Source organism: Lepus europaeus, chromosome 17 (genome assembly GCF_033115175.1).
Source record: "Lepus europaeus isolate LE1 chromosome 17, mLepTim1.pri, whole genome shotgun sequence".
Taxonomy (NCBI): domain Eukaryota; kingdom Metazoa; phylum Chordata; class Mammalia; order Lagomorpha; family Leporidae; genus Lepus; species Lepus europaeus.
This window is the reverse complement of record NC_084843.1, coordinates 58,518,887-58,544,519: the sequence shown is the minus strand read 5'-3', so window position 1 is coordinate 58,544,519 and position 25,633 is coordinate 58,518,887. Positions and strand designations below refer to the sequence as shown.

The window sequence follows — 25,633 nt, the reverse complement described above, 5'->3', positions numbered from 1 at the left end:
ATGGACCTGCGAAGGCAGCTGATGATGGCCCAATTACTTGGGTCTCTGACACGCACATGGGAGACCAAGATGGAATTCCTGGCTTCTGAGTTCACCCTCGTCCAGCCCTACAAGTTGCAGCTATTTCAGGAGTGAAAGAGCGGATGGAAGATCTCTCTGTCTTTGTCTCTCTGAGGCTCTGCCTTTCAAATAAATAAATAAATAAATCTTTAAGAAAATGTACAGTCTGCATCTTAGCACAGGAAAATAATAGGCAAACTCCAACTGATAGAAATTATACAAAGGGCCGGCGCCGCGGCTCAATAGGCTAATCCTCCGCCTTGTGGCGCTGGCACACCAGGTTCTAGTCCCAGTCGGGGCACCAGATTCTGTCCTGGTTGCCCCTCTTCCAGGCCAGCTCTCTGCTATGGCCCCGAGTGCAGTGGAGGATGGCCCAAGTGCTTGGGCCCTGCACCCATGGGAGACCAGGAGAAGCACCTGGCTTCTGCCTTGGGATCAGCGCGGTGCACCAGTCGCAGCACGCCGGCTGTGGCGGCCATTGGAGGGTGAACCAACGGCAAAGGAAGACCTTTCTCTCTGTCTCTCTCTCTGTCCACTCTGCCTGTCAAAAAAAAAAGAAAAAAGAAAAAGAAAAGAAATTACACAAAGTAACTGGCCTAAATGGTGTGTGGATGAAAGATAAAGAAAGGCTGAGGAAGTATTCCAGATGAAAGACTAAAAATGCAGGCCAGCGCCGTGGCTCACTTGGTTAATCCTCCGCCTGCGGCGCCGGCATCCCATATGGGCACTGGTTCTAGTCCCGGTTGCTCCTCTTCTGGTCCACCTCTCTGCTGTGGCCCGTGAGGGCAGTGGAGGATGGTCCAAGTGCTTGGGAGACCAGGAGGAAGCACTTGGCTCCTGGCTTCATATCGGCGCAGTGCACTGGACGTAGCAGACATTTGAGGGGTGAACCAACGGAAGGAAGACCTTTCTCTCTGTCTCTCTCTCTCACTGTCTACATCTCTACCTGTCAAATAAATTAAAAAAAAAGAAAAAGACTAAAAATGCAACATGCAAAAACCAGTATTGGGGCTGGTGTTGTGACGTAGTGGGTCAAGCACTGCCTGCAGTGCTGGCATCCCATGTGGGTGCTGGTTTGAGTCCTGGCTGCTCCACTTCTGATCCAGCTCTTTGCTATGGCCTGGGAAAGCAGTAAAAGATATCCAAGTCCTTGGGCCCCTGCACCTGTGTGGGAGACTCAGAAGAAGCTCTTGGTATCCTGGCTCCGGACTGACGTAGCTCCAGCTGTTGCGGCCGTCTAGGGAGTGAATCAGTGGGTGGAAGATCTCTCTCTCTCTCTCTCTCTCTCTCTCTCTCTCTTTCTGCCTCTGCCTCTCTGTAGCTCTGCCTTTCAAATAAATAAATAAATCTTAAAAAAAAAAAAAAAAAAAAAGGAAGGCTGAGGAACTATTCCAGATGAAACACTTTAAAAATGCAATATGCAATCTTGAAAACCCAGTACTAGAAAAAATAGCTATATAAGATATTATGCGGACAACTAACAAAATAAAAACATACACTGAATAAAAAGAATTGTATAAGGGACCATGCTGTGCTATAGCATGTAAAGCTGCTGCCTGAAGTGCTGGCATCCAAACGGGCACCAGTTCAAGTCCCGGCTGCTCTATTTCTGATCCAGCTCTCTGCTATGGCCTGGAAAAGTAGTATAAGACTGCCCAAGTGCTTGGGCACCAGGCTTCTGGCTTTGGCCTGACCCAGCTCTGGCCGTTGTGGCCATTTGGGGAGTGAACCAGTGGATAGAAGACTTCTCTCTCTACCTCTGCCTCTACGTAACTCTGCCTTTCAAAAAAATTAAATTAAAAAAAAAAAAAAAAAGAATTGTATCAATGTTACATTTCCTGAGTTGTAAACTGTTTTACGATTATGAAAGAAGATATTCTTGGGGCCGGCATTGTGGCGTAGTAGGTAAAGCCGCCACCTGCAGTGGTGGCATCCCATGGGGTGCCAGTTCAAGTCCCGGCTGCTCTACTTCCAATCCAGCTCTCTGCTATGGCCCGGGAAAGTAGTAGAAGGTGGCCGAAGTGCTTGAGCCCCTGCACCTGCATGGTAGACCCAGAAGAAGCTCCTGGCTCCTGGCTTTGGATCAGCGCAGCTTCACCTGTTGCAGGCATTTGGGGGATGAACCAGCAGATGGGAGATTCTCTCTCTCTCTTTCTGCCTCTGCCTCTCTATAACTCTGCCTTTGAAATAAATAAATATGGAAGATGGGATGGTTGCAGGTGGGAGGGAGGTTATGGGGGGAAAAGCCGCTATAATCCAAAAGTTGTACTTTGGAAATTTACACTTATTAAATAAAAGTTGGAAAAAAAAGATTGAAAAAATAAATAAATCTTTAAAAAATATTCTTGCTCATATGAAATACACAGTGAGGTATTGAGGACAAGGAAGCCTAATGTATGCAATCTTCTCTCAAATGGTTCAGAAAGAAAAGTAAATTGATTGCAAATGAGGCAGATATTGAAAATTGGTGAATTCTAGAGGAGGGCATATGGTAGTTGCAACTTTTCTAAAATTTATAATTTTAAGGTAAAAGGGTTTTAAAAATTTTTTGAAGTATTTGAGAGGCAAATATATATAGAGAGAGAGACAGAGAAAATATCCATCTGCTGGTTTACTTCCCAAATGTCCACAATGGCTCCCAGCTGGGCAGGAACCAGGTCCCAGGATCCAGGAACTCAATCCAGGTCTCCCACTTGGGTGGCAGGAACTCAGACATGGAGCCATTATCAGCTGCCTCCCAGGGAGCACATTAGCAAGAATCTGGAAACAGGAGCAGAGACAAGAGTTAAACCCAGGCACTCCAATATAGCATGTGCCAAGTACCGAAGGGTGTCTTAACCATTCTACCAAATGCCCATCCCAAAATAAAAAAGTTTTTAAAAGCTCCATCATGGGGGCCAGCACTGCGGCATAGCAGGTAAAGCCACCACCTGTAGTGCTGGCATCCCATATGGGTGGCAGTTAGAATCCCAGCTGCTCTACTTCCAATCCAGCTCTCTGCTATGGCCTGGGAAAGCAGCGGAAGATGGCCCAAGTCCTTGAGCCCTTGAACCCTCATGGGAGACCCATAGGAAGTTCCTGGCACCTGGATTTGGATCAGCACTGCAGCCATCTACAGAGTGAACTAGCAGATGGAAGACTCTCCGCCCCCTCTCTCTTTCTCTCTCTCTGCCTCTGCCTCTCTGTAATTCTGTCTTTCAATAAAAATAAATAAATCTTAAAAGAAAAAAAAAAAAAAAACTCCATCACGAAACACGCACACATAAACGTACTGTCTTCGGTGGTTGAGATCTTTCCAATTTGACCAAAAATGACATTTGCAGCTGACAAACAGTGCCTGGCCTCCATGAAGCACAGCTGTTGAGGGAAACAAGAGTGAAGATAACTATCAAACAGCCTTTTTTGCAACTGATGCTTGCAAAAGTCTTTTATCATAGGAAAAGCTACGAAATCATGTAAAAATACACAAAGCAAGCCCTGCATAGTTGAACATTAAGGTATATCACACATATCCTAGTATTCTCTATCTGGTTAAAAGGCTACCTCAAAGGTTAGAATGACAATGCTCGCAAACACTTAGTAATAGGGTAAGCTGGGTGGGTGATGACTGCTAACTGAAAGCTGGCTCTCCGCATGTAAGCAATCTATCTATAGAACAGCTGCCATCTCAGACTGACCGCTGCAGAGTCCTTCAGGTTCAGTCTGAGTAGCCATGGTGAATTCTTAGACCATTTACACCCTGTCAGAGGACTGACAATTTAATTTTTATCAGGTTTAGAGATCCCTTTTCCCTCCTACAAGTCAAAGGCACAGAGGATTCACTCTGAGAAGAAAGTATTCTGTCTTCTAAAATCTTAGGAGGAATTTAGTTACAAGCAGGCTTCTCATCAAGTTTTAAAGTCAACAGATCTACAGATGAACTTTATGGAACTGCCTTACAAACACACTTCCAAGACTTCCTCACCCAAATCTGGACATAGTAAATGTCTCAAACACTTAAAGACCCCCTTGTTAATATATACACCTTGGCTTGTGGTGTAAGTCACAGGACCACAATGTTAAAGTCCAGTTTTTGGTTGGACGCCACCCTCAGTCAACAGAATGTCTACTTCGTATTAGTTGTAACCGAAAGACTTTAAATAGCTGGTGGTGACTTTAAAACCTCAGCATTGAACGTTCTGCTCCATTGGGCTGAATTCAGATGTCATCTCAGGAACAGCTGAGTACCATGTATAATATTAGCCCAGAACATGTGTGGATCAGATTGTTGGTGTTATACCCAGAAAGCCAGAAGTTACAGTTTACATAAAGAAACTTGCATTGTTCCTCTACACTCCCTTAACCATCGTTATCTCTTCCATTTGGTCCAGACTGGTTCCCTGTGAGCACCACTACCAGAACAGTGAGTGCCTTATGCTCTATAGATGGCTGGTAAATGTGGGACTTTAGCACCGGCCAGGTAGGCATTCACAGAGAGGCAAAACCTCAGCACTAGAATCAAATGAAGATGATAATGATACAAATGACAATCGCATTTTCTAGCACGGTTCAAATCCCTCTGTTTGTGATATACCTTAGCGGGTTATAACAAAAACTTAAAAAAAAAAATATTTGGTAAGAGAGTGTCAAGAGAAGGGGCCAGCGCTGTGGCGCAGCAGGTAGAGAGGGTGAGGTGCTCATGAAAATTACCTCACGTTCCACTTAAGTAACGCTTAACAACTTCAAATTTTAATTATATTTTAAATTAATATCTAGAATTTTAGTACTGTCAATATCCATGGAGTTTTAAAGTACTGATTAAAATCATAGTAAACACATAGTTTTAAAGTTGCTTAACAAACAAGGGGCAGCCACAGCTATAAAAAAGGTGCCACAAGCAGAGGCACTGGATACACTGTTGGGTGATGACCACAATGAAATGGATTCATTAGAATTAGATTAGCTGAATGCTCTGTTATACGCAGTAGTGTTACTTACACACTTGATCTTAGACCAAAGTCCTAGAAGCAATGCTGCAGTCACCACAGCCCCTTCTCCTGCTAATAGCTTTTTTGAATGAAATTCTGTGGGACAATACTTTAAACACAGGGTACATTTACAGACCAACACTAACAGAAAGGATAAGGGCGCATGGGTAAGGCAGCTGCTAACCAGAACTGAAAGAAGGAACTCTGATAAGCAGAGAATTACCAAATTTCAGAGAGGCTTGTGAATTAGAAATAATTTCAATTGCTAAAATAGCTTATTAAGGATTAACAGTGGGAATACTGGCTTAAAAGAGCTGTCAGACTGGAAACTCTTAAGGACTGAAGAAGTCAGTCAGTCAGCTAAGAGGACAACAACATGGCTCTGACCAATTCTGATAACAACTAAGAAGCTAACATGTGTCCCCTTATGGCAGCCCAGAAGAAGCACGTCATAAAGGCCTGGACCTTCAGAATTCAGCAGAAATCTCCAAAACTGAAAAACAAGTATGAAGTTAATTCTGAAAAATAACTGAAATGCATCACATGCTTTTATCAAAGCCCACATTTAACAGTCAACTTCCTCAGACAAATTCTCAGTTACCAGATTATCATTACATAAAGATAAAGTTTTATCTACAGGATAAGATCTGCAATTTACTGCAACATCTCCCTAAATGGATCGAAATAGTGTGCCTGTATCAAAAAATATTTGGTCTTCGGTAACGTGTAGCTTTAATGACTAGCAACATATGAGACAATGATAAAAATCAGAACTTTAAGACTCAAAAGGATTCAAGAAACAAAAAAGGTAAAAAATCTTAGTTTACTGGCAAATCGAGCTGCATTTTCCTGTTTCATTTTACATTATAAAATATAAGCCACCTGGTTCTAAAAGATGATCTTTTTCATGGTACTACTGGTTCTATTCCTTTCACTGTTGGTTCCCTGTTATCTAACTTGGAGAAACCTACCTTATTGATGTAAAATTGTGATAAGGTAGCAGCATTAATAGCCCATTCCATTGGATGGTAGGCATTATATTCAAGTTGGCGTTTGAGTGTACTGTGGCAATAGTGAGCAGCCTTCTCAAACATTTCCATGTGCTGGTAGACTTGAGCCAGGTAATACAGGTTATGAGTGTAAACCTTCTCAAATCTGTGAAGGGAAAAAAAATCTGTATAATGGCTTACAATTTATAGGTAAATCTCATATATATATATATATATATCTATATATATATCTATATATATATATCTTGATTTTCCCAACAACCCTTGAGATGGGTTTGGTTATTCTATCTATTTGATAGATAAGGAAACTGAGTCTCAGAACAAAAACACATAATTCATAGGTAGAAAATGGGAGTTACACTCATGTCAGAATACACATTACATAACCTTTAGACTTGCCTTGAAGCAGAAAGCGCTGTGCTTTTTTAATCATCTTATTTATACTTTGTGGAAATACCCTTTGAGCTGGAAACTCAACCAGTGGGTGACAGGAACCCAACTATTTGAGCCATCAACCCCTTATCACTGCCTCCTGAGGTCCAGGAAGTTGGAATCAGAACCCAGAGCCAGGAGTCAGATGTAGGCACTTTGATTTGGGACACAGGTGTCACAACTGGCATCTTAACTGCTAGGTCAAAAGCTCAACCCTCTATAAGAATTTGGGCTGACTTCTATACCTACTCACCTTTTTGATCTCTCTTGCTCAGTAAGTTTCTCTTCTTCAGGAAGAAAATGCTCAGTAGGATCAAGGGGAGGACTCCCAATCTAAAATTAATCAAAAGCTCTTTAAAATGTTAAACTGTAAATGTCAAGTGCCCTCTTCTGGAGGAAGTGGAGAAATCAACTTTAGAAAGCCTGATATACTTCATTTTTTCCTAGTTTACTTTCATGTTCCCCAAGAATTAATTTTCTTTTATTTTTTTAGAAGTAATTTTTAAAATCATAAAATGCAAAACAGTCAAATACAACGAGACTGCCTACAAGATCACACTTGACAAAATTTTAACTGCTATTGTAGTTAAGCTGCAAATACATAAAAAAAAAACCATAAAACACTAACTTGCCTTTACAGATGTATAATTATTTAAGTGATTTTTTTTTGAGAGGCAGAGAGTGACAACACAACATAGAAAATAAGACAGAGAGAGCACCCATCCACTGGATCGCCTCCAAACTCCCTGGCAGAGCAGGGAAGGAAGCCAGGAGCTGGAAACTCAACCAGTTCTCCCAGTGGGTGACAGGAACCCAACTATCTGATCCATCAACCCTTCATCACTGCCTCCCAAGGTCCAGGAAATTGTCACTAGGAATATCAGGAAGTTGGAATCAGAATCCAGAGCCAGGAGTCAAATGTAGGCATTTTGATTTAGGACACAGGTGTCACAACTGGCAAATGTTCACCCCTCTTTAAGAATTTGAATCTTAATCTTGTCTTGTAAAAAGTCTCTTAAAAAAAAAAAGTCTCTTAAATAATTTACGTAAGGGGGCCAGCACTGTGGCATAGTAGGCTAAGCATCTGCCTGCGGTGCTGGCATCCCATATGGGCGCCAGTTCACATCCTGGCTTATCCTCTTCCGATCCAGCTCTCTGCTTCTGGCCTGGGAAAGCACGGGAAGATGGCTCAAATGCTTGGGCCCCTACACCCATGTAGGAGACCTGGAAGAAGCTCCTGGCTTCGGATTAGTTCAGCTCCAGCTGTTGCAGCAATTTGGGGAATGAACCAACAGATGGAAGACCTTTCTCTTTGTCTCCCTCTCTCTGTCTATAATTCTACCTCTCAAATAAATAAATAAAATCTTTAAAAAAGAAAAGTACATGGGGCAGGCATTTGGTTCAGCAGTTACTTATGACTTGGGATGCCTGCAATCCATATCAGACCTGGTTCAGGTCCCAGCTACTCTGATTCCAGCTTCCTGCTAACTTGCATCCTGGAAGACAACAGATTATGGCTCAAGTACTTGGGTCCTTGCCACCCACATGGAGACCCAGGCTGGGTTTCAGGCTCCTGACTTCAGCCTGGCCTGGTATTTGGGGAGTAAATCACCAGATGGAAGATCTCTTTCTCTCTCTCTGCTTTTAAAATAAAATGAAAACAGGGGCTGGCAAATCGGCACAGCTAGTTAAACCACCATCTGAAGTGCCAGCATCCCATATGGGTGCCGGTTCACATCCTGGCTGCGCTACTTCCAATCCAGCTCCTTGCTAATGTATCTGGAAAAACAATGGACGATGGCCCAAGTGCTTGGGCCCCTGTCATGTATGTGGGAAATCCAGATGAAGCTCCTGGCTCCTGGCTTCGGCCTGGCCCAGCCCTCGCTGTTGCAGCCATTTGGGGAATTAATCAGTGGTTAGAAGATCTCTCTTTCTCTGTGTCTCTGCCTCTCTCTGTAACTCTGAAATTCAAATAAATAAATTCAGAAATAAATATTTAAAATTGTTTAAGTGAAAATAAATAAATTTTCTAAAATAAGAAGAAACCTATGTAAGTATAACAAATAGGAAATAAATATTATTGTTCTGAACTATCAAATGAAAATGAAACCAAGATTTCTAATATTTATTGTTTTTAATATTTAGTTTTCCTGTTTTTTTATGTTTATTCTACTATTTTTCCTCAAGGAAACAAAAAAGTACTATACAGATTATCCTCCTTTTTTAAAAAAAAAAGTTTTATTTTATTTATTTGAAAGACAGTTACTGAGAGAGGTAAAGACAGAGAGAGGGGTCTTCCATTCAATGGTTTACTTCCCAGATGGCCACAACGGCCAGAGCTGTGCCGATCTGAAGCCAGGAGCAAGGAGCTTCTTCCGGGTCTCCCATGTGGATGCAGGGGCCCAAGGACTTGGACCATTTTCTACTGCCATTCCAGGCCATAGCAGAGAGCTGGATTGGAAGAGGAGCTGCTAGGACTCGAACCGGCGCCCATATGAGATACGGTGCTTCAGGCCAGGGCTTAACCCACTATGCCACAACGCTGGCCCCTCTCTTTTTTTTTTTTTTAATTTTTTTTTTTTTTTATTTGAAAGGCAGAGGTACAGAGAAAAGAGACAGAGATTGTCCATCTGCTGGTTCACTCCCCAGATGGTTGCAATGACTGGGATGGGCCAGGCAGAAACCAGGAGCCAGGAGCTTCTTCCAGATCTCCCCCATGGGTGCAGGGGCCCAAGGACTTGAGCCATCTCTGCTGCTTTCCCAGGCACATTAGCAGGAAGCTGGATCAGACATGAAACGGTGCCCATATGGGATGCCAGTGCTGCAGGTCATAGCTTCAACCCACTGTGCCACAGCACCAGCCCCAAGATTACCCTCTTTCAATACAAGAACATTAAAAACCAATGATTCCATTGGTTATATATTTTATTTTTAAATTTATTTTAAAGGCAGAGTGACAGAGAGTAAGAGACAGAAAGATATTTTCCATCCACTGGTTCTCTCCCCAAGTGTCCACAACAGCCAGGTCTGGGCCAGGCACAAGCTAGGAGCCCAGAATTCAATTGGGTCACCCAAATACTTGAGCCAACATCTGCTGTCTTCCAGGGTGTGCATTAGCAGGAAGCTGGACTTGGAAGTGGAGTGGCTGGAACTAGACCAGGTACTCTGATATGGGATGTGAGCAACCAATGACTTAACCACTGCACCAAACACCTGTCCCTCAATATTAGTTTCTAATGAAACACTATAGGTACTGCACACCTTTATATTTTTTTATTTTTATTTTTATTTTTTGACAGGCAGAGTGGATAGTGAGAGAGAGAGACAGAGAGAAAGGTCTTCCTTTGCCGTTGGTTCACCCTCCAATGGCCGCCGCGGCCGGTGCATCGTGCTGATCCGAAGCCAGGAGCCAGGTGCTTCTCCTGGTCTCCCATGCGGGTGCAGGGCCCAAGGACTTGGGCCATCCTCCACTGCCTTCCCGGGCCACAGCAGAGAGCTGGCCTGGAAGAGGGGCAACCGGGGTAGAATCCGGCGCCCCAACCGGGACTAGAACCCGGTGTGCCGGAGCCGCAAGGTGGAGGATTAACCTGTTAAGCCACGGCGCCGGCCTACCTTTACATTTTAAATGAACAACTTCATGTACAAGAGTGAGACCCTAAAAGCGTGAAAAGAGACCAACATCTCTGTTTGGCTTTGTGGTGCTGTTATCTTAGCATTTTAGGTAAAAATTAAAATGTCAAGGCAGAAGGGCCATGACCTTAAAAATTCTCCAACTTGGGGATATGTTCCCTGTGGGGAAGGAGGAAGGTGTTAAGTAAGGGCTTGTAAAACAATGTACATTCTAAAATTCCTTGTAGTTGTAATTTACATGTTGGTTACTCTGATCTTTATTCTCAAGGGGAATAGTAAAACCAGATTTTATTTACATTTGATTACTGGGCATTTTGTAGTGCCTGGTACATAGTAAAAACAATAAATGTCTAGTGAGTTAAGCTAACAAAACAAATAGAAATGGTCATTCCAAGCATTTTCCTCATAGCTCTCTCCTTTCATGTGCTAGCATCATTTTGGTATAGCTATGGGAGTCCTCTAACTGTACAGCTCTTAGAGAAGTACCTTGCACTTGTATTTTAGACTATGTTCACCTAGTAAGTGAGACAGTAGAAAGTAGGAGTTCTGGGGGCTGGCACTGTGGTGTAGCTGGTTAAGCTGCCACCTGTGATGCTGGCATCCCATATGGGAGCTGGCTGACGTCCTACTTCTGATTCAGCTCCTTGCGAATGTGCCTGGGAAGGCAGTGGAATATAGTCCGAGTGCTTGGGCCCCTGCACCCATTTTGGAGACCCAGAAGAAAGTCCTGGTTCCTGGCTTCGGCTTGGCCCAGTGCTGGCCTTAGTGGCCATCTGGGAAGTGAGCCAGCAAATGGAAGATCTCTGTTTCCCTCTCTCTATGTAACTCTGACTTTCAAAGTAAATAAATAACTTTAAAAAAAGAAAAGTATGGATTCTAGAGGCAGATCGTGTGGGCTGGAATCCCAGCTTCATCATTTACTAATGAGTCAATCTCTGCCACTTCTGTTTCTTCATCCATAAAGAAAAGAATAGTACCTACTTCCTAGAGTTCTGAGGATTTTTACTTTTTTTTTTTTTTTTTTTTTTAAGATTTCTTTATTTGTTTGAAGGGCAGAGTTAGACAGAGAGACACACACATAGAGAAAGAAAGCAAAGATCTTCCATCTGCTGGTTTACTTCCCAGATGCCTCTGCCTCTCTGTAATTCTGCCTTCCAAATAAATAAATTCATCTTTTTTTAAAAAAAAGAAGTAGATATTCCTGGGCTGGCACTGTAGCACAGTGGGAAAAGCCACCACCTGCAGCGCTGGTCCCAGCATCCCATGTGGGTGCCTGTTCGAGTCCCAGCTGCTCCACTTCTGATCCTGCTCCCTGCTAATGCACCTGGGAAAGCAGTGGAAGATGGCGCAAGTCCCTGAGCCCCTGTACCCACATGGGAGACCAGGAAGAAGCTTCTGGCTCCTGGCTTGGGCCTGGCCCAGCCTTGGGCCATTGTGGCCATTTGGGGAGTCAAACTGCTGATGGACAGTCTCTCTGTCTCCTTCATTCTCTGTAAACTCTGCCTTTCAAATAAATTAATCTTTTTTAAAAAAGATTTATTTTTATTTATTTAAATGGCAGAGTTCCAGAAAGAGGTAGAGACAGACAGAGAGAGAGGTGTTCCATCCACTGGTTCATTCCCCAAATGGCCACAGTGGCTGAAGCTTTTTCTGGGTCCCTGTGTGGGTGCAGGGGCCCAAGCACTTGGGTTGTCCTCACTGCATTCCCAGGCATATTAGCAGGGAGCTAGATGGGAACTGGGGAAGCCAGGACTTGAACTGACACCTATAAGCACCAACCCAATTAATAAGTTATTTTAATTTTTTTTAAACACACAGACTTTAATATATAAGAACTTCAGGCTGGTGCTGTGGCTTAACAGGCTAATCCTCCGCCTTGCGGTGCCAGCACATCGGGTTCTAGTCCCAGTTGGGGCGCCGGATTCTACCCCGGTTGCCCCTCTTCCAGGCCAGCTCTCTGCTATGGCCTGGGAAGGCAGTGGAGGATGGCCCAAGTCCTTGGGCCCTGCACCCGCATGGGAGACCAGAAGAAGCACCTGGCTCCTGGCTTCAGATCAGCGCGATGCGCCGTCTGCAACGGCCATTGGAGGGTGAACCAGCGGCAAAGAGGAAGACCTTTCTCTCTGTCTCTCTCTCTCACTATCCACTCTGCCTGTCTAAGAAAAAAAAAAAAAAAAAAAAGTCCAGGCATTAACCCAAGCTCTCCCCACTATCTTAAGAGCTCAGCCTTAGTCCAAACCCTCCCAATCCACACCACTACATTGAGGGATCAGCTGCTAGCCCAAGCTCTCCCTACTATCTCAAAAGCTCAGCCTTGGGGCCAGCACCGTGGTGTAGCCAGTAAAGCCGCTGCCTGCAGTGCCGGCATCCCATATGGGCGTCAGTTCCAAGTCCTAGCTGCTCCACTTCTGATCCAGCTCTCTGCTATGGCCTGGAAAAGTAGTAGAGGATAGCCCAAGGCCTTGGGCCCCTGCACCCCTGTGGCATACCTGGAAGAAGCTCTTGGCTCCTGGGTTTGGATCGGCACAGCTCCGGCCAGTGCAGCCAATTGGGGAGTGAACAGCAGATGGAAGACCTCTCTCTCTCTGCCTCTCCTTCTCTGTGTAACTCTTACTTTTAAATAAATAAATAAATCTTAAAAAAAAAAAAAAAAAAAAAAAAAAAAACCTCAGCCTTTGGGCCGGCACTGTGGCATAGTGGGTCACCGCCTGCAGTACTTGCATCCTATATGTGTGCCAGTTTGAGTCCTGGCTACTCCACTTCTGATCTAGCTCTCTGCTATGGCCTGGAAAAGCAATATAAAATGGTTCAAATCCTTGGGCCCCTGCACTCGTGTGGGAGACCTGGAAAAAGCTCCCGGCTCCTGATCAGCGCAGCTCCGGCTGTTGTGCTCATCTAGGGAGTGAATCAGCAGATGGAAGATCTGTCTCTCTCTCTGCTTTTCAAATAAATAAATAAATCTTAAAACAACAACAACAACAACAAGCTCAGCCTTAGCCCCAACCTCTCAAGCCTTCCCAACTATTTTATGCTAGGTAAGCCACTAGTTTGTGTGAGAAGGTGCTCTCTCTGCAATGCGTTCACTGGTTGGTGGTGAGCATCTCCCAGGCTTGTGAATAAACCTGTTCTGGCTGTGAGTCCATGTTCTGCCTGCTGTCTGTCCTGCTCTTCTTTCCTTAAACCCAGACAGCACTACAGAGAAGTTCTTCAGTACACAGAAGAGTTGTATCAACGTGATGAACAAGGAATCATTATTAATTTTTCACTAGCTTAAATTAAAACTTAAAAGGCATCTGGCACATCACATACCTCTTTCATATACTGGTTATATAGTGCTTCTGATGATTCTAGGTAAGCTTGAGCAGTTTCAATTTCTTCTCTTTCAGACCACAAGATACCCAGGTTATTCTGGAAAATAAAAAGAAACAATGATGATATAACTCTTTGAATTAAAGTGACTTTCATAGTTTCTTTTTTTTTTTTAATTTGACAGGTTGAGTTATAGACAGTTAGAGAGAGAGACAAAAAGGTCTTCTTTCTGTTGGTTCACTCCCCAAATGGCCACTTCGGCCGGTGCTGCACCGATCCGAAGCCAAGAGCCAGGTGCCTCCTCCTGGTCTCCCATGTGGTTGCAGGGCCCAAGCACTTGGGCCATCCTCCACTGCCCTCCCGGGCCACAGCAAAGAGCTGGACTGGAAGAGGAGCAATAGGCACTAGAACTCAGCGCCCATATGGGATGTCGGCGCTACAGGCGGAGTATTAACCAAGTGAGCCGGCGCTGGCCAACTTTCATAGTTTCAAAGTCAATATTATCAAATAAAATAGTACTGGAGTTTTATTAACAATGAATTAATCATTCATACTAATAGGGTCCTTATGTATTGGTGGGCAGCTGCTAAAATGAACCCCCCGAAGACCCTTGCTTCCTACTATTCTCACCCTTTTTTTTTTTTTTTTGACAGGCAGAGTGGACAGTGAGAGAGAGACAGAGAGAAAGGTCTTCTTTTGCCGTTGGTTCAACCTCCAATGGCCGCTGCGGCCGGCACACTGTGCTGATTCGAAGCCAGGAGCCAGGTGCTTCTCCAGGTCTCCCATGTGGGTGCAGGGCCCAAGGACTTTGGCCATCCTCCACTGCACTCCCAGGCCATAGCAGAGAGCTGGCCTGGAAGAGGAGCAACCGGGACAGAATCTGGCACCCCGACCGGGACTAGAACCCGGTATGCTGGCGCCGCAAGGTGGAGGATTAGCCTGTTGAGCCTCGGCGCCGGCCTCTCTGGTATCTCTTACCCTTAGTATTATTGGGATTTAGTGGCTTGCTTCTAAAGAACAGAATATGGCAGAAGGCATGGAAAGCCATTTGCAAGATTAGATTACAGGGCCAGTGCTGTGGCGCAGTGGGTTAACGCCCTGGCCTAAAGCACCGGCATCCCATATGGGCGCTGATTCTAGTCCTGGCTGCTCCACTTCTGATCCAGCTCTCTGCTATGGCCTGGGAAAGCAGAAGATGGCCTAGGTCCTTGGGCCCCTGCACCCACATGGGAGAACTGGAGGAAGCTCCTGGCTCCTGGCTTCAGATCAGTGCAGTTCCAGCCATTGTGGCCAATTGAGTGAACCATAGGATGGAAGATCTCTCTCTCTCTCTCTGCCTCTCCTCTCTCTGTGTAACTCTTTCAAATAAATAAATAAATCTTTAAAAAAAATATTAGATTACAAACATTATATTGTGGTGGAGCAGGTTAATTTTTTTCATTTTTAAGATTTATTTATTTAGGCCGGCGCCGCGGCTTAACAGGCTAATCCTCCGCCTTGCGGCGCCGGCACACCGGGTTCTAGTCCCAGTTGGGGCACCGGATTCTATCCCGGTTGCCCCTCTTCCAGGCCAGCTCTCTACTATGGCCTGGGAAGGCAGTGGAGGATGGCCCAAGTCCTTGGGCCCTGCACCCGCATGGGAGACCAGGAGAAGCACCTGGCTCCTGGCTTCAGATCAGCGCGATGCGCCGTCCGCAGCGGCCATTGGAGGGTGAACCAGCGGTAAAGAGGAAGACCTTTCTCTCTGTCTCTCTTTCTCACTATCCACTCTGCCTGTCCAAAAAAAAAAAAAAAATTATTTATTTATTTGAAAGGCATAGTTACAGAGAGGCAGAGGCAGAGAGCAAGGTCTTCCATCCACTGGTTCACTTCCCAAATGGCTGCAACAGCCAGAGCTGCGCCGATCCAAAGCCAGGAACTTGAAGCTTCTTCTGGGTTTCCCATGTGAGTGTAGGGGCCCAAGGACTTGGACCATCTGCTGCTTTCCCAGGTGCACTCACAGGGAGCTGGATCGGAAATGCTGAAGCCAGGACTTGAACTGGCACCCATATGGGATGCTGACATTGCAGGTAGTGCCTTTATCTGCTATGCCACAGCGCAGGCCCCCAAGTTAATTTCTGTGACCTGAAATTATCTTGCTTATTTGTTTACTTGCTCATGAGAGCAGGGCCTTGTTTATCTTGTTCATCACTATATCCTCTGGGCTCAGAACAGTGCCTGACCCACAGCGGACCTCAGTAATAAATATTAGTCAAGGGGCTGGTGATGTGGCAGGTAAAGCCTCTGCTTCCAGCACTAACATACCATATGGGCTCTGGTTTGTGTCCCAGCTGCTATACTTCTGATCTAGCTCCTTGCTAATGTGACTGGGAAAGCAGCAGAAGATGGTCCAAGTGTTTGGGCCCCTGTACCCAGAGACCCAGATGAAGTCCCTGGTGGTTAGGGCTATTTGGGGAGTGAATCAGCAGATGGAAGATGCCTCTTTCTGTCTCTCCCTCTCTCTCTCTAACTGCCTTTCAAATAAATGAACACATTTTAAGAAAAACAAAAAAAAAACACCATAGCTTCCATCTTGGGAGCTTGGTCTTCCTTGCTCTGAGGGAAGCCAACTGCCACACTGGATCAGAAGTGCAGCAGCTGAGACTCCAACTGGCACTCTGATATGGGACGCCAGTGTCACAGCAGCAGTTTAACCCCCTGTGCCACAACACGGCTCCAGATAACTTTTCAAAAGCCTTTGAGGAGCTGAACCCCGACAACAACCTTGTAAGTGAGCTGAAAGAGGATCCACCCCCAGGAAGCCTTCAGGTGGGACTGCAGCCCCAGCAGGGCAACAATGTGATGAGGAACCAGGAGCCAGAGGCAATTAGCTACACCTGCCAGACTCCTGCGCTAACAGAGACAAACTGTAAGTAAACTCACTGAGACCTTAGAGTTATAGACAGTGAGAAAGAGACAGAGACAAAGGTCTTCCCTCCGTTGGTTCACTCCCCAAATGGCCAACACGGCTGGTGCTGCGCCGATCTGAAGCCAGGAGCCAGGTGCCTCCTCCTGGTCTCCCATGCAGGTGGAGGGGCCCAAGCACCTGGGCCATCCTTCACTGCTCTCCCGGGCCATAGCAGAGAGCTGGACTGGAAGAGGAGCAATCGGGACTAGAACCCGGCGTTCACATGGGATGCCAGCGCAGCCAGCGGAGGATCAACCAAGTGAGCCACAGCGCCGGCCCCAACACTGAGGCCTCTTTAAAACATATAAGCAGAGAAAGGGAGGGAGGGCTCCAAGATGGCGGAATAGGGAGGGAGCTCACTGATAGTCCTGGAAAAGATAGTTTAATCAAAGTGGAGATACTGTAGTCTCAGGGAAGAGTTAGGGAAAAAACTGCAGAGGAAACTCTTCCGGAACTAGTGGGACATGGTGGACCTACGTGGAGGGCACAGGCACCCACGGCTCAGGACCCCAGCTGCCGAGTCTACACACCACTGCTGGAAAGGGAGATAACTGAAAATGAAATCTTGATGTGAATGGGATGGGAGAGGGAGCAGGAGATGGGAGGGTTGTGGGTGGGAGGGAGCTATGGGTGGAAAAAGCCACTATAATCCAAAAGTTGTACTTTGGAAATTTATATTTATTAAACAAAAGTTTTAAAAAAATTGTAATTATATTGTTTGAAAATTCTTTTTTTTTTGACAGGCAGAGTGGATAGTGAGAGAGAGACAGAGAGAAAGGTCTTCCTTTTTGCCGTTGGTTCACCCTCCAATGGCCACTGAGGCCGGCGCATTGCACTGATCCGAAGCCAGGAGCCAGGTGCTTCTCCTGGTCTCCCATGCGTGTGCAGGGCCCAAGGACTTGGGCCATCCTCCACTGCCTTCCCAGGCGATAGCAGAGAGCTGGCCTGGAAGAGGGGCAACTGGGATAGAATCCGGCGCCTCAACCGGGACTAGAACCCGGTGTGCCGGCGCCACAAGGTGGAGGATTAGCCTGTTAAGCCACGGCGCCGGCCAATTATTTGAAAATTCTGAAGACACTAGGTGCCTTTTCTCATCAGTTAAGACTTCTCACGTTTACCATTCCAAAAACTAAAACATATTTGCATTTCCCAGAGGTTTTTTTATTTTATAAAGGTTATTTTTTCAAAGTTTTTATTTAATAAATATAAATTTCATAGGTACAGCTTTTTGGAATACAGCGGTTCTTCCCCCCAATACCCTCCCTCCCACCCCCACTCACGTCCCATCTCCTACTCCCTTTTTCATCTCATTCTTCATTAAGATTCTTTTTTTTTTTTTTTTTTTTGACAGGCAGAGTGGACAGTGAGAGAGAGAGAGACAGAGAGAAAGGTCTTCCTTTTGCCGTTGGTTCACCCTCCAATGGCCGCTGCGGCCGGCGCACCGCGCTGATCCAATGGCAGGAGCCAGGTGCAGGGCCCAAGGACTTGGGCCATCCTCCACTGCACTCCTGAACCACAGCAGAGAGCTGGCCTGGAAGAGGGGCAACCGGGACAGAATCTGGTGCCCTGACCGGGACAAGAACCCGGTGTGCCGGCACTGCAAGGCGGAGAATTAGCCTAGTGAGCTGCAGCGCCGGCCAAGATTCATTTTTAATTATCTTTATATACAGATCAACTCTATACTAAGTAAAGATTTCAACAGTTTGTAAAGGTGGTTTTTGTTTTAAAGATTTATTTACTGGAACAGGTGCTGATTCATGTCCTGGTTGCCCCACTTTTTTTTCCTTTTTTTTTTTTAAGATTTAATTATTTATTTTTTGAAAGAGTTAGAGAGAGAGAGAAGGAGAGGAAGAGAGAAAGAGAGGTCTTCCATCTGCTGGTTCACTCCCCAAATGGCACAGCAACAGCTGGAGCTGCACTGATCTGAAACCAGGAGCCAGGAGCCACTTCTGGTTTCCCATATGGATGCAGGGGCCTAAGGATTTGGGCCATCTTCTACTGCTTTCCCAGGCCATAGCAGACAGCTGGATTGGAAAAGGAGCAGCCGGAACTAGAACCGGTGCCCATATGGGATGCCGGCACCGCAGGTAGAGGATTAACCTACTGTGCCTCAGCATCAGCCCCCAGCTCCACTTTCAATCCAGCTCCCTGCCAATTGCAGTCATCTGGGAAGTGAGCCAGTAGATGGGAGATCTCTGTTCTCCTTCTCTCTGTGTAACTCTGGCCTTCAAATAAATAAATTTTTAATTTTTAAAAAGACTTCCTTATTTATTTGAAAGGAAAAGTCACAAAGAAAGAGCTCTTCCATCCACTTGTTTACTCCCCAGTGGCCACAATAGCTGAGGCTGGGCCAGGCTAAAGCCAAGAGCCAAGTACTCCATTCAATGCTCCCATATGGCTGGTAGGGACCCATGCACTTGGGCCATCTTCCACTGTTTTCTCAAGTGCATTAGCAGGCAACTGGATAGGAAGCAGAGCAACATGGATTCAAACCAGCACTCCAATACGGGATGCCAGTGTCCCAAGTAGCAGCTTAACCTGATATGCCACAACATTAGCCTCCACATTCTTAAAATTATAGTTTTATAATTATATTCCATCCAGAAAGTCTCATTGACTCTTCTTTTTCAATTGTTTTTCCTGTATTGATCTCTTCCTTTTGATTCTACACAACCAACTTCCTTCTGCTACCATGAAAGCAAAGGGTAACTGGATTTGGGGTTATAGGCTATATAATACTTTGCAATATATTTTTGGGAGGCAGAGACAGGCAAAGCTTCCATATGCTGGTTTACTCTCCAAAGGCCTGCAACAGCTGGGACTGAGCTAGCCAGGAATTGGTAACTCAATCCAGGTTTCCCACATTGATGGCAGGGACCCAATTACTTGATCCTTCACCACTGCCCCCCAGGATCTACATCAGCAGGAAGCTAGAACTGGGAGTTGGGCCATGACTCAAACCCAAGCACTCCAATACAGGAAGCAGGTATTCTAACTGGCAGTTTAACCATTATGCCAAATGCCCACACCCTATGTAATGTTTGTTTGTTTATTTATTTAAGACTATTTTTCTGAAAGGCAGAGTTACAGAAGGAGAGCTTCCATCTGCTGGTTCAGTTCCAAAATGGCTTCAATGGCTGAGGCTGGGCCAGGCTGAAGCCAGCAGCCAGAAACTCCATCAGGGTCTCCCACATAGGTACAGGGGCCCAAGTATTTGGACGATCTTCCACTGCTTTCCCAGGAGTATTATCAGGGAGCTGGACTGAAGTGGAGCAACAGGGATATGAACTGGTGCTCATAAAGGATTCTGGCATTGCAGGCAGTGGCTTAACCCACTAAGTCACAACACTGGCCCCATAACATTTCTAAAAAAAAGATTTATTTATTTCAAAGGCAGAGTTTCAGAGAGAGAAACAGAAAGAGATCTTCCATCCAGTGGTTCACTCATCAGATAGCCCTATGGCTGAAGCCAGGAGCTTGGAACTCCATCAGGGTCTCCCGAGTGGCAGGGGCCCAAGGCCACCTTTCACTGTTTTCCCAGGAGCATCAGCAAAGATGGATTGGAAACAGAGAAGACAGGACTTGAACCAGTGCTTATATCATATGGCAGCATTGCAGGTGGTAGCTTAACCTGCTGAGCCACAATGCCAGCTCTGCTTATATAACATTTTAAAAGTCATATTTTTAAACCAGGTTTTATGTTTTGTTTTGTTTTTGTTTTTTGACAGGCAGAGTGGATAGTGAGAGAGAGAGAGAGAGACAGAGAGAAAGGTCTTCCTTTTTGCCGTTGGTTCACCCTCCAATGGCCGCTGCGGCAGGCGCATCTCACTGATCCGAAGGCAGGAGCCAGGTGCTTCTCCTGGTCTCCCATGCGGGTGCAGGGCCCAAGGACTTGGGCCATCCTCCACTGCCTCCCCGGGCCATAGCAGAGAGCTGGCCTGGAAGAGGGGCAACCGGGACAGAATCCAGCGCCCTGACCGGGACTAGAACCCGGTGTGCCGGCGCCGCAAGGCGGAGGATTAGCCTGTTAAGCCACGGCGCCGGCTCTTAAACCAGGTTTTAAAAACCAGTTTGACCCATTAAATGGTTCTCTTATCAGGCTCTGCAGGACAAATTGGACCCGCAGGTGGTCAGAACTCGAGTAGAGGCTGAGCTTCCCTTAGACAGTGGGATTAGACTGTCTCCCATTCCTTGGAATAGTCCTTTAGACACAAGGATACTTTGCCTGGGCTTCTACCGTCTTCTGATCACTTCCCTAGGGAAGGGAAAAGGATAAGGAACAATTTTTAATATAGATCCTTAACCTCAGATCTATGAGCTGTCAAGGAATCCATGAAACGAATTCATAAATTTGCAAAGGGAAAATATTACAAATCTAAATGCTAACATTGGGATGGGCACTGTGGCACAGCAGGTTAAGCCTCTCCTTGGAATGTCAGCGTCCCATACCAGAGTGCTGGTTCAAATCACAGCTACTTTGCTTCCAATCCAGCTAATGTGCCTGAAAAGACAGCTAATGATGGCCCAAGGACTTGGGTCCCTGACATCTATGTGGGAGTCCAAAATGGTCTCCAGACTTCTGGATTCAGCCTGGCCTACCTCTGGCTGTTGTCATTTTGGGAGTGAATCAGGGGATGGAAGATCTCTCTCTGTTTTGCCCTCTTTCTCTGTCACTCTGCCTTTCAAATAAATAATATAAATCTTCAAAAAAAAAAGTTAAATTCAGCATTTTTAAAAATTATGAATGCAGGAAACAAACTGCAGGTGTATTACAGTACCTGCAACTTTGACCAAAAGAAATGGAAATTTTTTTTTTACATTATGCTAGCTTGCAGGTATCTCAGAATATCACTTGGTGCATTACTTTAGAGTTATTGAAGCTACTAGATATATTAACGTTATTTAATGTGTTGATAAAGAACTATTACTGAGTCATAGGTTTTGAAAATATCTTGATAACCGTACTTCTATATTACTGTTTTTCTGTAACCTTATATATTTTACTTTATACATTTAAAATCATTATTTATGGGGTCAGTGTTGTAGCTTAGCAGGGGAAGCCACCACCTAAGATGCCAGCATCCCATATCCTAGCTGCTCCACTTCCTATTCAGTTCCCCGCTAATGGCCTGGGAAAAGCAGCAGATGCTGGTCCAACCACCTGGGCCCCTGCCACCCACGGGAGACCTGGAAGAAGCTTCTGGCTCCTAGCTTTGGCCATTGCAGCCATCTGGGAAATGAACCAGGGGATGGAAGATCGATTCTCTCTCTCTCTGTCCCCCTCTCCATTCCCTCTTTCTGTAACTGACTTTCAAAATAAATAAATCCTTATAGATATATTTTAAAAATAAAATCAATATTCATTTATATAAAATTCCAGCTTTTCCAGACTGCCAAAGGGGCATGTGAAATAAAAAAGGTTTAGAAACCCTATAGTTTAAAAGTGACTTGGGGGGCCCCCTGACACTGTGGCGCAGCAGGTTAAAGCCCTGGTCTGCAGCAGAAGTAGCTCCTGGCTCCTGGCTTCAGATCAGCGCAGCTCTTGTCATTGCAGCCATCTGGGGAGTGAACCAGCATTTGGAAGACTCCCCTCTCTCTCTCTGCCTCTCTGTAAATCTGTCTTTCAAATAAATAAGATAAATTCTTGAGAAAAAAAAAAAAAAGTGACTTGGTCATTCCACAGAAACAGTTCTTTGAACTACCGGCCTCATAAAATGTATCAACTCAATAATTTTATGAAAAAGTGACTTGATCTGTCCTCAGCAGTTAACACTGTAGGCCATACTGATAATATGAGATTGGGCAGTTCTCTCTTCTACATTATTTACTTATTCTTTTTAACAGATTTTTTTTTTTTTATTTGACAGGTAGAGTTACAGAAAGTGAGAGACAGAGAACAAGGTCTTCCTCCCGTTGGTTCACTCCCCAAATGGCTGCTACGGCAGGCGTGCTGTTATGATCCGAAGCCAGGAGCCAGGTGCCTCCTCCTGGTCTCCCATGCGAGTGCAGGGGCACAACCACTTGGGCCATCCTCCACTGCCCTCCCGGGCCACAGCAGAGAGCTGGACTGGAAGAGGAGCAACCGGGACTAGAACCCAGTGCCCCTATGGGATGCCGGTGGCACAGGCAGAGGATTAACCAAGTGAGCCACGGCGGCACCGGCCTTTAACAGATTTTTTATGAAGATTTATTTTATTTATTTGAAAGGCTGAGTGACAGAGACAAAATAACAGAGAAAGAGATCTTCCATCACTGGTTCACTCTCTAAATGGCTGCAACAGCTAGGTCTGAGCCAGGCCAAAGCCAGGATCCAGGAGCCCCATCTGGGTCACCCATGTTGATGCAGGAATACCTGCTGTCTCCCAAGGAGCACATTAGCAGGGAGCTGGATTGGAAGTGGAGCAGCCAGGACTCCACATCCGGGGCTCCATGCCTCATCAAATATGCTGGCATTGCAAGCAGTGGTGTAATCCGCTGTGCCACAACAACCACTCCTTAAATAATTTTTAAAGTACTTATTAAGATCTGAGGTTATATGGTTAAGGACAACTTTAGATAACTGAAGTTTAGTTTGAACTTAATATATTACAAATTTCAATAGTTCCTCATCCACTTAAGAGATATTTAGAATCTGCACACTATGTGCCACCTACTGGGGCTATATAGTTTAAAAAGAGGTAGTCTCTGTTACTGTGTGGCTTTCAAACTGCTGGGCCATGACAAAAGAATATGACCCAGTATGAGTTGTCTCTTAATTTCGAGGTTTGTCTTTGAGACCTACTTGCCATCAAATCCACTTTGGTAAATATTCCCTGAATCACCTACACTGAGTCCTGGAACTGCTGGCTGTGAGAGTAAGCAAAGTACCTGGCACACACAGGAAGTTCACACATCCTTGTATTTTCAAGAGTTTTGTTCCCAATGCAGAATATTGGGTTTATTTCTTATCAAGCACCATGAAAACGGGAATATTATAAGTATTCAAAGGTGGTAAAGAGATCGGTCTGAACCAAGAAGATCCAAAGAAAGTTACTGAAATGAGGTGATTCTTGAGATGGTTTTGAATGGGCAGGAATCCCCTTGGGGGGGCAAACCAATGTAGCAACGGAAACTGAAGACTTCAGACATTTTGAATTATTAATGTTTTACGGTCACTCTGTCATTTCCACGAGACCTTCTGTTAAGATTTACATTAGTCTGGAGTTTAACAGAATGACTAGTGTCTGGACAGCGATGGGCCGGCGGGCACATGACACGCAGGAGGGCCCCAGAAACCAGCGTGCTGCCCGTGGGCAAGCGAGGCACGGAGAGGGAGTTCGGAAGCCAGCGCAGGGGGCTGCGGTTACACGGCTCCAAGTCCTAAGGCTGGCCTCTCCCTCCGCTTCAAACACACGAGCAGAAGCCGGGCCATATCTAACACGGCCCGGAGCGGGGGCTCCTCTCCATGCCCTCGCCTCGCACGGCCCGGGGCCGGCTCTGGGGGCTGCACGGCGGCCGGCCGGGCTCGCTCTCACCTGCGCCTGGATGTAGAGGGAGATGCAGCCGTGCGAGAGCCGGTACCTGCGCAGCAGCCGCAGGCACTTCACCAGGTGCTCCTCGCCCGCCGACAGCTCCTCGGTGTCGATGTGGTTCACCCCGAGGTGGAACTCTATAACCGCCAGCCTGACCGCCCGCTGGGCGGCGGGCCCTTCGGCCTCCACCACCTCCGTGGGCAGCCCCAGGGCGTGGTCCCCCGCGCCCAAGCCCTCGTCGGCCTGCAGCCGCTCATCCTCGTCGTCGGGCGCCGGGCCGAGCAGCGCCTTGACCTCTTCCAGCAGCGCTCTGGCGCTGTATTTGGACTTGTACGGTTCCTTCTCCGGGTTTTTATGCAGTTCCACTCGCGACAGGGCCAGCGCCGCCTGGAATTTCTCTCGGACCTCGGCCCACTGCGCACTCGCCATAGCGGCCCCTACAGCCGGGGCTTTTCTCAGTGTTTGCAGTCGGGACTCCCGCCTTCCTTCTGCTTTGCGACACTTCACTTACGGCTCTCGACAGGTCGGGCTGCGGCAGATCGGCAGCCAATTAAAGTCCGCTTGGGGAACCGCAATAGGCTCGGCAGTGGCCAATGGGAAGGCGAGGTGGTCGCCATGGCAACTGCTGTCTAGAAAATGGAGAGGTCCCCGAGGGTGTCCCCGCCTCCAGCCCCGCCCCCCTACGTCGTGATGTCGTCTCTTGTTCACCCTGTGACGTGTGTGTATGTATAGTGCATATTAAAATGTTTAATATCCGCGTACTTTACCGAAACATTTTGGAATATCGTTTACAAAAATATCAGGGCCGGCATGTGGCGTAGCGGGTTAGGCCCCCGCCTGCAGCCCCGGCATCCTGTACGATCACCGGTTCAAGTCCCGGCTGCTCCCCTTCCAGTCAAGCTCCCTCCTACTGTGCCTGGAAAAGCAGTGGAAGAAGCTGCCTCCACGTGGGAGACCTGGATGAAGCTCCTAGCTCCCTCCTGGACCAGCCCTGGCCATTGCAGCCATTTGGAGAATGAACCAGCCGATGGAAGATTTGTCAGTCTCTTGCTCTCTCTGTAACTCTGCCTTTCAAATAAAAAATAAATAAAACTTTTTTTTTTTTTTTTTTTTGACAGGCAGAGTGGACAGAGAGAAAGGTCTTCCTTTTTGCCATTGGTTCACCCTCCAATGGCCGCCGCATCGCGCTGATCCGAAGGCAGGAGCCAGGTGCTTCTCCTGGTCTCCCATGGGGTGCAGGGCCCAAGCACTTGGGCCATCCTCCACTGCCTTCCCGGGCCATAGCAGAGAGCTGGCCTGGAAGAGGGGCAACCGGGACAGAATCCGGCGCCCCGACCGGGACTAGAACCCGGTGTGCCGGCGCCACAAGGCGGAGGATTAGCCTGTTAAGCCATGGCTCTGGCTGGCTCAACTCTGGATTCATTTCCTGCTTGTGCATACCTTGAGAAGATGGCTCAAACGGACACTTGGGAAGTGAACCAGCAGATGGGAGCTCAGTCTGTCTCTCAAGTAAACATTCCACAGTTAAAAGATAAATAAAACCTTGGAAAATATATTTGCTATATAACAAGTTCTTCACTAACAAGAACTCCAAGCAGAAAAAAATGACAGGTCAAAGACAGACTAAGACCACAAATATGGCTGCTGTGAGATGTTAATCCTCAATTAAAAGAGGCAGATAAAAATGATGCAATTTTATTTTGCCCTACCAAATGGATAAAAGGAAAACAAGTTCTGGGTGTGGCTTTAAACTTGTGTTGATCTGCA

At 46.2% G+C, this 25,633-nt stretch overlaps 1 protein-coding gene across 2 annotated transcripts in view; it reads right to left on the bottom strand.

Annotated features, from left to right (window-relative positions):
- Positions 1–24,378, bottom strand: part of KIFBP (kinesin family binding protein) — a 31,502-nt gene extending 7,124 nt beyond the window's left edge. Inside the window, exons 1-5 of one of the 2 annotated variants that reach the window (XM_062214647.1) lie at positions 23,870–24,378; positions 13,409–13,507; positions 6,723–6,802; positions 5,999–6,182; positions 3,321–3,417 (exon numbers count right to left, since the gene is read on the bottom strand). In XM_062214647.1, the coding sequence (XP_062070631.1) occupies positions 3,321–3,417; positions 5,999–6,182; positions 6,723–6,802; positions 13,409–13,507; positions 23,870–24,295 (886 nt within the window). In that variant the 5' untranslated portion in view covers positions 24,296–24,378. The remainder of the gene's footprint in view (positions 1–3,320; positions 3,418–5,998; positions 6,183–6,722; positions 6,803–13,408; positions 13,508–23,869) is intronic. The other variant, XM_062214648.1, reaches the window with a different exon arrangement.
- Positions 24,379–25,633: the final 1,255 nt, after the last annotated feature.